Genomic DNA, 14882 nt, shown 5'->3' on the forward strand with positions numbered 1-14882 from the left:
CTTTTCTATTTTTTGATTTATCAATTGCAAGTTATTGAAGAGAAGGTATTTCTTCATCTTCTTCTTCTTTCATTTTTTTCTTTCCACTTCATCAAGTATCAAATTTTTTAATTTTTTTTTTTTAGCTTTTTCATCTACAAATTTAGTTGAAGAAAGATGCATCTTCAACTTCAAAATCGATTGTGGAAAAAGGCCCAAAAAAGGGGGCAAAAGGTCGAGTTGCCGGTGGCTTCGGTACGTAAGGATTTCTGAGTCGAGATCCATGGGTGACGCCATTGTTGAAAGTGAAAAAAATCTACGGAAGCTGAAACAAAGCAAAAGAGAAAGTGTAGAGGATTTCTTCATTTTTTTTTTCAGCAGATCAGATTGTTGATTTTTTTTTCTCGATTTTTTGTTGTTCATCATTTTCTGATACATACGGTTTTAGTTTTTTTAATGTATCTAGTTGTTTTTCTTTCTTAGATTAATGTATAATGCATTCGTTTAATGTATCTACTTGATTTTGATTATTAAATTAATGTATAATTTGTTCGTTTCACATTTATAATATATTACAATTTTATCATGTACAATATATCGTGTTCAAAAATTAATTTTGATACATAACCCTAATTTATTGAAACACAATTTGGTATGTATCACGATGATAGTTATGTATTGGATACACAACTATTACAAATTTCATTATCTTTTACCGTCGATACGTACACCTTGCCTTATTCTACTAGTAGAAGGTTATGTATCTGTAGACACTATCAAATATTACTGTTGATACATAAACACTAATATTTATAACAAAATCTATTTATATCATATTCATAGACCATAGTTATGTATATGATACATAACTTTGTTATGTATAACATAGTTATGTATCAAATGTTGCGATGAATCACATGTTGTTAAGTATTTTTGAAATACTGTTTTATAAATAAATCAATGTATATTATATTCATAGGTTTTTTATATGATACATAACTATATTAAATTGTCGACTTTTTTTTTAATATATCATGATTACTTGGATGAGATTTGAGAGAAGAAAATTTGAAATTTGAATTGTTTGGAGTTGACATTTGGGAGAGATTGATATCAATTAAATTTGCATGATTTGAAAAACTGACATTTAATTTTATAATTAATTTCCTTTTTAATCTCTACAAACTAGTTGTATAATGTAATCAAATGTGATGTAGCGGAATGTATCCGAATGACAACAATTTTAGAAGATTTTTGTATGTTGAATAAGAATAGAAATAAAAGATAATTTACTTTTTACACTATCAATTCTTAAAAAATTTACATATATTTATTTATTTACAAATAAAAGATGTGTATCGATATAAAAGGAAAAGTTAAATAGTGAAAAGAATAATTATAGTCGGATTGTCCAGGTGTTTAGCAGTTGGAGGCTGGAGGCAAAGGTTACGGTGGGCGCGCGTTCTCTTTGGGTCACACAGAGTGAGAGTCCGGCGGTCTGACGTTAGAGAGTTGAGAAGAGATAAACATGCAGCAATATAGCTAAGCTCATACAAATTCAAAAAAAAAAAAAAAATGTACTTTCCTTGTTTAATTCAATAACTCCAGCATTTACATTATTATTATTATTTCTTTTTTTGTTCATTCCGATTTATTCGCCTCCCATAACTTATACCTTCTCCTTAATCTCCGACTGTAACCAAACCCTACACGCCTATTCACAATCAACGCTCTCACCTTCATCCAGGTATATCTCTCTCACCTACATTGTAATTTCTTTTCTGTTTATTTATGCAACCAAGTTCTCACCTTTTCCCTTTCTGTTGATCGGTGAAACTTGTTTCTTCTCTTCTCTTGCTGGTTACAACTATGCTCGAAAAAGCCAACAAAATTCCTTTTTTTTTTTTTTTTTTTTTTTTTTGCTTTTTAAAAATTTTGGGTTATTTTTTTTTTTTGAGAATCTTATTAGACGAAACTAGGGTTCTGTTGTGGAACCCAATGCGATTCGTTTGAGTTTTCCTTTCTTCTCTTCGATGTATTTGTTTGTTTTTGTTTGAGTTTTCAATTCCCAATATTTAATTTCAGCTTGTCTTTTGAGCTGTATGTTAGAATTTGAATTTTAATACATATGATCATCTGCTGCATGCCAATTAGTTATCAGAATGGATAAGACTGACGTGGAGATGGAGGATGCTGAAAACAAGGTCCATGATGTCCAAAACAGTGTGGTAGAGTCGATTGATTCCAGTTTGAAACCTGAAGGGCCTGCTGTTGCTGGCCAACAGTCCACTGAGTCACTGGTGGAGTGCCAAGAAAATGCTAAAACAGGGACAGAAGACCAAAATAACCACCCCGAGAGTGGGGATAAGAGCCCAATTCCTGCTGAAAATGGGAACGGAGAGCAGAACAGTAATGTCGTGGAAGGTGAAGGCAATGCTAACGATGATACAATGAACCAGAATGATTCAAAGGCTGTGGTAGAGGACCAGAGGAATGCTGCAAGTGAGACAGCGACTATAGGCCAGCCGGAGACTCAAGGCAATACAGCAGTTGATGACCAAAATAATGCTACAGGTGGAACAGAAGGAGAAACCATAATTGAGGAGAAAAAAGAAGGGGTTCCTGATGCAGATGTGGCATTGAAGAAGGAAGAACCTATTGGAAATGTTGCACACCATGATACTAGAGGTGTAGATATGCAGGTACATGAGGAGCTACCTGCTAATGAAGTAGGTGACAGTGGAAAAGAGGTGAAGGAAGCTCATCAGGCTGAGAACTCAATCAAAGATGTTCATCAAAATGGGATTGATATGATGGTCGATGAACAGAAGAAAGTGGAACATAAAACTAATACTGCAAGTGTTATCTCTGATCGTGATGATAGATCAAATGAGTTGTCAGAGACAAAAGATGATGTTAAGAATACTGCTACTGCAAAGATGCCTGAGCCAGCCACTCCGAATTTGTCGGTGAAATGTGACACTGCAAACACTGGACAGCATACTGGGGAAGCATCAAATAAGATCTTTGATGAATCAAAGGTATCTTGTGCTGATACTCTCTGTGGAAGGGTTTGATGTGTAGATTTTGTGGCAACTAATTTAATGTTTCTAAATTGATCAATTATCTGCTCAAATTATAGATGGCTGACGACGAGGATGAAGATGAGGATTGGAATGATGATGGATCACCAGAGGATCAAGCAGCTTTTATGAGAGACCTTGAAATTTTTTACCGGGAGAGAGCAATTGAATTTAAACCACCCAAGTTTTATGGCATTCCTCTTAATTGCCTGAAGTAAGTGTCTGATGTTTTCCGATTGCGCAGATCTTTCATTTTGCTTCAGGTACATATATGATTCTTACCATGAAATTGGCTGATAGGTTGTGGAGATCTGTGATCAGATTGGGTGGCTATGATCGGGTAGGTCTTTGTCTTCTTAACTTGTATGTGACAATATTTTACTTGTGTTATACAAGTTTATCGAGTCCCTTACTTGACAATTTAAGCATTTTTTCACTTCAAAAACAATTCCACATACCAAAATAAATAAATTCCCGGGGTGCTGTAAAGGTCAAGGTCAAACAATTCCACTTTTTTGACAGTTTGGCATCAGGATGCGCTGTAAACCTAAAATAAATGAACAAAAATGTCCCCTTTTGTCAAAAGAAAGATTGTGTGAATCTCCTCATTTTTAATTTTTTTTTTCTATTTCAAAAACATGAGGTGATTCACACGATCTTAAAGAATATACTGTTCATACTTTGTTTGTTTCAGTGAAACTATTGCGGCTGCTAGGTTAATGATTTGTGTGCATATCTTGTACTGCTGAGAGATGAATATCATGTTATTGACTTATCGTCATGCTATTTGTGACGATCTAGTATTAAATCGATTTAATTATCTAGGTTACTGGCTCCAAGTTGTGGAGGCAAGTTGGCGAATCGTTTAATCCCCCCAAGTAAGCATCTTAATCTAATGAATCCTTTTTCTTTATGAGTGTTGAACTTAAAGCATGAACTTCCACCAATACAATAAAAAACGTAGCTCTACCTTTTCAAATGACAAGTTCTCCCATGTATGTTATGGAGATAAGGCATTGACAATTGCAGACATTTTATTTATATTTGCATGTGAGATACATATTGTGCATCCAAAATTAAGGTAATTGGCTGAAGATTATGTATGAGGTATAATTCTGGAAGGCGACGGAAATAGAGGCTAAATTTAATAATCAAGAATAATGATTTACAATTTATAAAGAAAGGTCTTGTATGCAAGGATATAGAACTCGGGTCAAGAATTGGGACCAAAAGGGCCCTTTTGTTTGTTTATTTTGGAGAGCAGGGTGGTGCAGTTCACTCAGAATTGTGTAGTCACCGTTGATGCTGCTTTTGTAGTGTCAGTGTAGCTGAAGTCCTCTAGCATTCTATTGAGGGGACTGGGTTATTCGTTAGGACTTACTTTAGGTAGCTATTTTTGTTATTTGTTTGTTCGGACTTATTTTATTTTATTTATTCCCTTTTATTTTAATATATACAAGTATTAGGAGTAACAGATTATATAAAATCAGAATGCTTAGATTCTTTTTCTTATAAATAGAACTAGAGTCATCTTTTAAATTATTCAACCTTTATTTTTCTTTTTGATAAGTAGGGGTCAAAATATGAATGTAAGGGTGGGGAATGATTCTAGTTGTCAGAAGGAGGGAGCAAGACTGCTCTGAACTAATCCAGGTCCTACGACGAAAGAGACATTGACTGGAACATCAAAAAATAACCCCATTTCAAAGTTAAATCAACAACTGAGTGAGTTGAGTTTTGTGGGGGGCTTGGGGCAGATGTGCGGGTGCTAATGCGAGGAGTGATATAGTTGAGTGGTTTGAGTGGGGATGGGGAAGATAAACCTCAACCACTAGTAATCATGTAAGGAGGGAGGAAGATGTATTAATGGACGGGGGATAAATTTCTCATGTTTGGGGAATTTCTAGGAGTAAGATATTGCAACGGACGTTCTTGGTTAAATGTCAGTCTTAAGACTTGATAGTACAGTCATAGCCCAAATATGGACGGGATGGAGGATAAAGTCATGGAATTATTGAATGAAATTGGAAAAGAATTTAGGGGTGTTCGGTTAGGTTATTGGAGAGTGGGAGAGGAACGAGGGATGATATCTCAAACAGGGGTGGGTGATATTGTGGTGTATGAGGAGGCACAAGAGGATTGGGATGGGTTGTAAGGAGGGCGAGTTAGAGGGAGCGGGAAAGGGTAAATTTTTTGTCGATAAATAGTAAGATCATTACGTGGAACATGAGGGGGATGAATGACCCAAACAAAAGGACCATCATCAAGGTGGGGATTAAGAAATGGGGAGCAGACTTGGTATGTTTCCAAGATACTAAGATGGAAGCAGTGACCAAGAGAGATGGGTAAAACATGATTTTATCCCGACAAGAGAGAGTGCAGGGGTATTTTATTACTATGAGATGAGAAAAAATTGGAGGTCACGGAAACAAAGAAAGGGGAGTTTATGATAGCAGCTCATGTTAGGGATATAGAAACCTGGAAGGTGTGGGAATTTGGAGGAGTGTATGGTCTGATGTGGGTAGGAACAAAAAGGGTTTTTTGGGAGGAGATGGCTCTTTCTTTAGTGGAATGGGAAATTCCATAGGTTCTTGGAGGGATTTTAATACTATTAAGTTCCAGGAAGAAAGGTTGGAGTGTAGATCGGTGACTAGGGCTATGGATGAATTCTCGAAGTTTATTGACAACTATTTTCTTATTGATCTTCCTTTGACAGGAACATTATTTACATGTTTTAAAGTGGGGGATTCAACATCACTCTCTATACTTGATAGATTCTTAGTGTCCAATTCATGAGGAGTTAGTTCAAAATGTGACACAAGTTCCTTTGCCTAGACTAATTTTGGATCATTCTCCAATTATGTTAGATGAAAGTAGAAGCAGACACATGAAACCCCCTTTTATATTATAGAACACGTAGCTGAAAACAATAAATTTTGGAGATAGAGTGACATGATGGTGGAACAGTTACTCGATCACAGGAAAACCTTCATTTTGCCTAGCAAAACCAAGAACCGAACCGAACTTTAGAAAATAGAACCGTTACAGAATCGAAGAACTGTATCCATAGAACTGAAGAATTCAGTCTTTTTTTTTTTTTATATTTATGCCCAGCCTTAGCACGCACTATGAAGAGAGGTGATAGGGAAAAATATGGAATTATGGAAGGGTGGTGGAGAGTTAAAACATTACTACTCCTTTTGGTGTGGGCTTTGCGGAAATATCTTGCAGGGGTGTGAGGAATTTAGTGGTAACAAATTCAGAAGATACCAGAAGGAAATGTTCGTTGGGATCTTCAGTTGAGGAGAAATTTTCAAGACTGAGAGAAGGAGAAATTGTGAGAATTGCTTGAGATGCTGTACAAACAAACTCCTTCCTTAGATATTCATGTTTCTTGGAGATGAGAGTTGGGGAATGGTGTTTGCTTTGCAGTAAAGTCTCTTTATGCCAAGATGCCTCACTAGAGATGAGACAATTATCCCACACGATGCAATATGGATTCCCAGGGCACTAAGAAAGGTATTTTTTTTTGTATGGTTGGCAACCAGAGGAGTGATTTTGGCAGCCGAGAATATGAGGAAATGGAGGATTAGATATGTTAGTTGGTGCTTTATGTGCAAAAACTCGAGAGAGGATATGGATCTCCTTCTACTACATTGTCAGGTTGCTTCAAGGTTATAGTGAGTGATTCTGAGATTGTTTGGACTACTGTGGACTATGTTGGGGACGATACATGATGCTTTATTACACTGACGTATTAAAAGGCAGAAGAGAAGGTACAGAGCATGAGACATCACTCCATTAACTCTTATCTAGGTAGTGTGGAGAGAAAGAAATAAGTGAGTTTTTGTGTAGGTTCTTTTTTCTGGTATATACTACTTGTATACAGGAATTTTCCCCCTATTATTAATGAAATTATTGCTTCCTTGATTAATAAAAACAACACCAAGTTGACTGTCAATCAAGTAACTTCTTATGTTATTGATATGGCACTTTTCCCGTTAATAAGACAAACAAACTTTGATTGTTTGTTCCCATGCCAAAAAGATCTCTTCTAAGTTTATCCATTTGCTTTGGGACGGAAGCTGGGCAGGAGAAAGGCATAGTGCTCCTTCTCTATAAAATGAATATTACTTTTGAAACATGTGGTACATGAGGATACCAACCAAACACATATATAATATATCAAAAGGGAAAAGCACAGAAGCACAAAATACAATGAATTGTTCTCTTTTTGATAAAATACAGGACGACGTGTTCTAGTTAGACAGAAAAAGGTGTGGTCTAATCAAGAGAATAACAGCTCTATATACGTGCCTCTTCAGTGTTACCTGATCGATATCAGTCTTGCAGCCTAATATTTGGTAAGCATGTATTGGTTCTCAACAATTAGAGATGTTGGGGTGTTACTATGTAAGAACGCCATGTAGTTAGACCCATGAAAGTCAGATGTCTCCAAAAGGAAGAGTGAGAGCTAATAAGGATAAAATGAAAGGTGGCAATGACCAGAACCTATTCCGATACTCAAACAAGATAAGAAGTTACTTGACTAACAGTCAACTTAAGAGAACAAAACAGAAGCTTCTATCAGTTCTTATTGTAGTATCTTTAATTTTGATTTTTTCCCTTTTAGGATAATCATTCTTCTCTTTCAGGACTTGCACAACTGTGTCCTGGACATTCCGCATTTTTTATGAGAAGGTAATAAACCCAAGACCCCTTTTGTAGCTATTAGTATATTTTTGCCATTGTTGTCCATTAAGTGTAGCTTGTAAAATGATATCTTTGCACCTTAAATAATCTTTCCAATGTGGATTGTTGTGAAGAGCTTGGTAAAATTACACAGCGGCAGTAATGATATTTTTTTTCCTGTTGATGGTCTATAAATGTCGCTCCCTCCCTAATATTGTTTTGCTTCTCGGGCCTTCTTTAAATGGAAACCTTTACTATTGACTCGTAATATTTTTAATATTGCTCTGCATCAAGAGTTACCCAGAATCCAATTTCATTCTTATATAATTTTTTTTTTTAAATTAGTAATGTTAATTTCATTCTTATATAATTTCTAACCTGTTTACAACCTTTTCATTCCCGTTTGGACTCACTTATCTTTAGTCTATTATACAACTTAAAACTAATGATAAGATGCATGCCTACTCAAAGTAATAGAGGCAAAATGGAGAAATAATGTGGTATTATTCCTATTTCTATTTATGTGGTTCTTTCACTTCTTAATTAATACATTTCTGATATTCATACACTTCTTAATTCTACTGTCTTGCCATTTTAAACCAAAATCAGATTTTTAAGTCTGATTTAACAACACCTTTGCTTGTCTCTGCATATTTGGTTGTTTTTCTTCTCATTGTTATATTATCTGGAAAACCTATTCATTTCTTACTTTTGACTTTATATACCTTCTTTTGTTATCCAATGTTTTCTGCATTATAGGCTCTTTTAGAATATGAAAGGCATAAGACGCAAAGCGGCAAGCTTCAACTTCCTATTGCTGCTCTTCCTGAAGCAGGTGTTGACAATGAGGTATGCTTGTGTTTGCATTCAGCTCCTCATTTGTACTAACTGTGTATCTTCTAATTGAAACACTAGTCGAGTCAACTGGCAATTGACTCTATTGCAAAAAAAAAAAAAACAGCACCACTTAAGCGCTAATCTGTACAAAGATTGAATGACTACAGATTCTATCTATTGGAAGGACATACGGTTCAACAATGTATTAAAATGATACATTTTTTTAAATTTCACCACAAAGCCCAAAAGCTCTAGCCTTTTGAACTTTATGCAAGAAATGCCGTTTTTCCTTCAATACATCCAGAATTTGCTTTTCTCACATTGTCCTCCGTCCGGCCTGGAGCTGCTTTTCATTCTTTGTCCTTGCAAACTGCTAATGGCCTCTTTTAAGCTGCTTGGCCCTACCCATTTTACTCCAAAAGGGCAAGTAAATATGAACCAAGTCATAGGGGATACAAAAATTTTAAGTTAGGTATATTGGGACTTCTTCCCTTGAAGATTCACACATGTAACATTACTACAGATTGCTAATGGAGCCTCTCTTTTTTTTTCTCCTTCTACTCTAAAGATAAATCTGGTTGATTTTTAGTTGATAGCTGAGAATAATAGTTGTAGTATCAGAGTGAATACGTGTTGGCTTGTGATCAACAGGGGAAGTAGAAAGCACATTCTTTGGAGTGACATTAATGTCTAGGCGTTAGATAGACATACCATACTGAGATGTTTACTTGTTTTATTTTATTAAATCTTGCTTTGAATGAGCCAAATAGAAAATGCAATATTTTGGAATGTATTAGTTACAATTTATGAAGTATTAAGATATTAAATCCTTTGCCCCAGCAACATCATGCCCCACAGCTTAATGTCAAACTCACAAGAAAGATCACAGGACCTCTATGAAAACAAATATTTTTCCTTTTATTATCCTAACTTAAATATTAAGTAATTGTTTTCCAATTCTTAGAAAGAGCATCTTGCCCAAGCTATTCATTTTCCCATCCATAGTTTTTTTAAAGGTCTTACTCTTGGTATAACTATCTAATTTATTCTCTACCAATTTATTACATGTATTTGTGACTGAAGAAGTTTTTGAAGTTTTGATGTCTTTAGTTCTCTGCAGCTTTTGATAAAGTCTGCTTCACCCCTACCCCCCAAAAACGCTTCGGTGAGTCTTATAAATAGATTTGTTTCTGCTTTCATAGAGATAGGCTCATGTAGAATATCTTTCCTTCATATCAATCAACCAGTTGGCCGTCTCGAGTTCTCTATACCTTTTATTAAGTCTGCTTCACCCTTACCCCCCAAAAACGCTTCGATGAGTCTTATAAATAGAGTTGTGTCTGATTTGATAGACATAGGTTCATGTAGATCATCTTTCCTTCATATTAATCAACTAGTTGGCCTCTTAGGCATATATGGATGTATAAAATAAACCATCTTGAAATAATTCTGCAGGGAAATGGTAATCAAACTCCTGGATCAGGCAGGGCGAGAAGAGATGCTGCTGCTCGTGCTATGCAAGGATGGCATGAGCAACGTCTTCTTGGTTGTGGCGAGGTTGGGGAGCCAATTGTAAAGGTCTGCTGAAATTATAGAACTCAAGAAACATTTATTGGTCGTGTTTACCTTTGACCACGTCTCTTGACATGTATTACTATTTTTGTTATGAATCTCTTGATAGGACAAGAATGCCAACAATACACCAAAGCGTGAGAAGAATTTCAAAAGCATTGGTAATTGCTATTTCTGTTTTTTCTTTTACCAACCTTATGAAGATATCTCAATTTGAAGTATCATATCCAGCAAATCGCTGGTTGGTTGTGGGCCTAGTGGCTATCAAGGAGATGATAGTATGATACATGGACACGACAAAACGGATGATATCTGTTTCCTTAAGAAGTCAGATAATTCTGATCTTGTACTTGCATTCAGGTTCTATAAAACACAAGAGACCAAATGAAGTGGAACACCCTTCGAAAGTGGCACGAACAGAAACATCTAAGCAGTTAAGTTGTTCTTTGTGTTGATTGTCTCATGTAACAGTTTTCTTTATCAAAATTAGTTCATCTTGTCGGAAGGCGCTTGGTTTAAAAATCTTAGTTCAATGTAGCTACTCAAACTCCACAATTTGCAAATGTTGGTTTCATCTCCATGCATGTTTTTTATTTATTTTTGTTCATTTGTAAAAGATTTCAATTTTCAACTTTGTCCTTGCAGCATCCATACATGTTGATTTGCTGAGTAGTCATATCATTTCACCTGATGTGTTGATCCCACATAGTTTTTCTTTTCTGGAAAAACTAATTATCATAGGCTTCTGAGATTTGATCTTTTAGTTTGAGATATATAAGCCTTTACTGTTACTTTGGAGCCTGGGTTGTAAATGGATGTTGCTGTATGATTGCGCAGTATTGCTCTGCCATTTCTTTTCTTCTTTCCTCTTGCCCAGTTGTGAAACTAAATTAATTTTATTTGCCAGGTTGGTTACAACAGTTGTTGATTTGGGACCTCCAGCTGATTGGGTAAAGATCAACGTGCGAGAAACAGTAAGTTCCTCTCTGATTTCCAAGTATTTCTACTTTATGTTTACTCGCTTTTCCATTGACTCGTAATGTTTCTTCACAAACAGAGAGATTGTTTTGAGATCTATGCTCTGGTGCCTGGGCTTTTGAGAGAGGAGGTATGTACCTCTCGCACCACGTGTTTCAAGTTTTCACTTTGTTGTCATGTTTTATTGTATACAAATTCCCCCCCCCCAAGGTAAAAGTGGAAGTGTACAAATGTCATCTTTATGATAGTTTTCTAAAACATATGATTTCAATATTAGACTACATTCCGTCTGTGCTATGTAAAGCACATATCATTTGGAACCACTTTGAAGGAATCCATGCGAGAATTGTGCTTCTGTTTCATATGGGTGCTTGACCTTCACCGCAAGCTTCGTCTAGGTAAACGGGCAAAGCGGCCTCCTTAAAATGATAAAACTCAGAGGAGGAGAATTGTTTATTTTGGAAAGGAATGAGGTTCTGAACAAAGATGGTAGTCTATGAACTTCGACCTATGCTATACACAAAATGAGGACGTATTTGTGAACCATATCTTTTCATATCCTACGGACATCATACTTGAGCCCTTTTCACAGTATATCCCATCTGCGTCTTTTACTTCCTTTTTGGGCATTGGTTTTTTCGTACATGTGAATAGATCTGTTTTTGTTGTTGCTATTTATTGGCATAGAACTGTTTCCATTTTATCTGATTGCTTCAAGGGATGGATTAAGTTAGTGAGCGGGATAGACATGTGCATATCATCGGTTGATAAAACCCTCGTTTCATATTTTGCAGTTGTAAAGTAGTGAAAGAAAATAATTTCAAGGTTCATTGAAGCTGATCACCTTTTTTTTTTTTTTTGAAATTGGTAACTTTGAAGCTGATCACCTTTTTAAAAGAGATTTTCCGTGATGCACCAGTGGTTTTGTAGAATATGATATATGGCTGATGCAATTCTTAGTGCTTACTATTCAAACTCTGACAAGTATAAGATGTTTATTTTTCGTTAAACCATCCATGTTATATTTCCGAGGACAAAAATATAGTGGCTATTGATTGATCTGAATCATTATTATTTATTAGCATATTCTTGCAGTGAATTATGGTTTATATTGATCCAAACGTTTTCATTCCTTATTTCTTGGGTGACCAGGTGCGAGTTCAATCTGATCCTGCTGGCCGTCTGGTCATAACTGGTCAGCCGGAGCAACTTGACAACCCTTGGGGTATTACCGCCTTCAAAAAGGTAAGTTTTGCTATTTTATTGATCTACTTCAATATGAATTCTCGTTCTACAACTATCATGATTTTCCATCATCTGTGCCTTTTGCTGGAAGTCTAAGACTGATGATATCTAGGAAAAGAGAAACTAGTGCGTGTTTGTGCCAAGAGAAGTCGGAAAAAAAAAAATTCTTTGTTCAAGTTCCTCCATAATTATTTATTTGAATGGAGTCCAATTTTTTTCAGAAAAAGAGAGCTATTTACTTTTCTGAGATAACGGATATAAGCTAAATGCGGTTCCAATTTATAAATGGCTCCCCATCTTTCTTACTGGTGTGAATGTCATGTTCACAGAAAGAATGGTCCTTTTCAATTTTAGTATCCCTTTTATTGGCATGGGAGAAATATTAAAGGTAAGTATAACCAACAAGTGCCTATGAGGTTTCCGGTTGTTCAGTTGCTATCTGTTTGATCAAACCAAATGATATAATCTTGGTCTTGTGATATCCAAACTATACATTGAGATGTAAATACTCGTGTTATTTTTCAATTCTGATGAAACAAGGAGTATCCATTTATGACTTGCATTGGTTTTCTCAGGTAGTAAGCCTGCCAGCTAGAATCGATCCTCTTCAGACTTCTGCTGTTGTTAGCCTCCATGGACGGCTCTTTGTTCGTGTACCATTTGCATAGTGAAAGCGGGATTTTTGAACATTTGGCTAAACTTGATTGACAAAGCATGGATGCTGATAGTTGAACAACATTGATAGTCAGATTGTGAATGCTAGGGCCTTAGATTGTTGAATCTGTGTATGATGATTAGTTTGATCAAATTAGTTGTTGACGTTCTGTGGGTCAAAATTTGACAGTAAAAGGAGGCATGTCCAGCTACAGCCCCCGCTGCGACACATTTTTTTACTCTGGGAATTGAGGGAATTTGCTAGAACCTTTTTGTTCTGAGATTAATATTGATACTTATTTATTTCTAGTTAGCATTTGACTGTACATCCGATGTCCAGCTTGACCTGAGGTCACTTATTTGCAAAGGTGTGTGTGAGAGAGAGATATGGGGAGAAAACTAGCGTTTTTTGTTGAAAAATCAGTTCATTATACGTAAGATGAGTTAATAGTGTATAGACAAGTGAGGCTTGCTTTCGTGATTGATCACTCCACCATCAAGTGATAAGTTGAGGATTCTAGTCATGATACAATTGGTCATCCTTCGAAAAAAAAGAAAAAAAGAGTAAATTGTGGAGGGGTTCAAATGGGTTAACAATGTCCAAGTAAATAGTTAATTAGTGGTTGATTGTGGAGGTGCTAAAGTGTTTGTCCTGTGTCGTGTGAAATCAGTAAAAACAAAAAGGAGTGGAGTATTGGTGAATTGTGAGTATGTGTTGAATTTCCATTGCAGATGTAGTCAGAGCATCTTATCAGAAAATTGCAGATATCCTTATCACTTTCTCTTTCTCAATAATATCCAACCCAAATGTTGTTTTCGTTTTCCCTCGTTATTCTCTAAACAAAGGTCCACCGCTCTACACATTGTATATAAACCAGGAATTCCATAAATTTAGTGTTTTAAAAAAAATGACCTACTTTGACTTGAAACGAAATTTAAGAAAAGAAATAAGACTTTTTAATCTTGTGATTTTAACTTAAAATTATGTTAAATGTATCAAAATGTCCTTTAATCTTGTGATTTTAAACATGTCACGTGAAAAGTTAAAGTGTATCCAAAAAAGGAAAGAAGACATTCTTTTTAAAATAGACTAAAAAGAAAATTGGGCATTCTTTCTCAAATAGAGGGAGTATAATAACTTCTTGTCTACCAAATCATAAACTAATACCTTTTTTTAATTGGAATATTATTATTTCATGCACAACTTTAATTTTGCAAACTTCAAAACTCATGAAGAAATTGAAGTTGCGTTGTGTAGCAGACACTGCAATTTATGTGCTTATGTGTCATAATTAAATAGATGATATATACATACAATGCATGCAGTCAATATTGATTCCTCGATGCCTGGTTTCCTCTTAACTTCTTTGTGATCTCAGTTTGTTTTTCAGTTTCTCCAACATATTGGAGAACGCAACTCTCTTTAATTAATTAATTATTAATATCACAACGAGTAGATCTACTCTTTATGCTTGCCAGCCGTTAGCTTCCACTTAACAATACATATCATAATGCACATATATATCTAATCAAGAACTCAAAAAATCAATCAACGTAACCTCTACTATCATACAAACATATATAGATTGTACATTCTTCAACAAAAATTACGTATTGTTTGGTCTTTATGGTATCTCAGTTAAACCAAGACCAAAATCAAAGTAAGTATGTTATGGCCCATACCAAACTCCAGTGACAAAAGAAAAAGGGAGGAGCAACAAACAACACATATAATGAAGATTTTCTTCAGCAATATGATAAAAAAACAGATGAGAAAGACAGTATGTCAATAAAAGATCAAGTTCAAGTCCAAACAAGGGATCGGTCAATATCTGAAAACTC

General features: G+C 35.4%; 1 protein-coding gene across 2 annotated transcripts; it reads left to right on the forward strand.

Moving 5' to 3' along the window:
- Window positions 1–1413: 1413 nt before the first annotated feature.
- On the forward strand, window positions 1414–13353 carry LOC125854911 (AT-rich interactive domain-containing protein 5-like). 2 transcript variants are annotated; one of them, XM_049534511.1, is made up of 14 exons: window positions 1414–1726; window positions 2134–3020; window positions 3122–3276; window positions 3363–3402; window positions 3888–3940; window positions 7718–7763; window positions 8514–8603; window positions 10047–10169; window positions 10273–10324; window positions 10524–10596; window positions 11071–11137; window positions 11221–11271; window positions 12294–12386; window positions 12962–13353. In XM_049534511.1, exons 2-14 carry the CDS (start codon window positions 2142–2144, stop codon window positions 13052–13054), a joined length of 1815 nt encoding a protein of 604 aa, XP_049390468.1. In that variant the 5' UTR covers window positions 1414–1726; window positions 2134–2141; the 3' UTR covers window positions 13055–13353. The 2 variants fall into 2 exon arrangements, with proteins under 2 accessions (XP_049390468.1, XP_049390469.1); XM_049534512.1 differs by having other exon boundaries at window positions 1425–1556.
- Window positions 13354–14882: the final 1529 nt, after the last annotated feature.

Source organism: Solanum stenotomum, chromosome 2 (assembly GCF_019186545.1).
Source record: "Solanum stenotomum isolate F172 chromosome 2, ASM1918654v1, whole genome shotgun sequence".
NCBI lineage: Eukaryota > Viridiplantae > Streptophyta > Magnoliopsida > Solanales > Solanaceae > Solanum > Solanum stenotomum.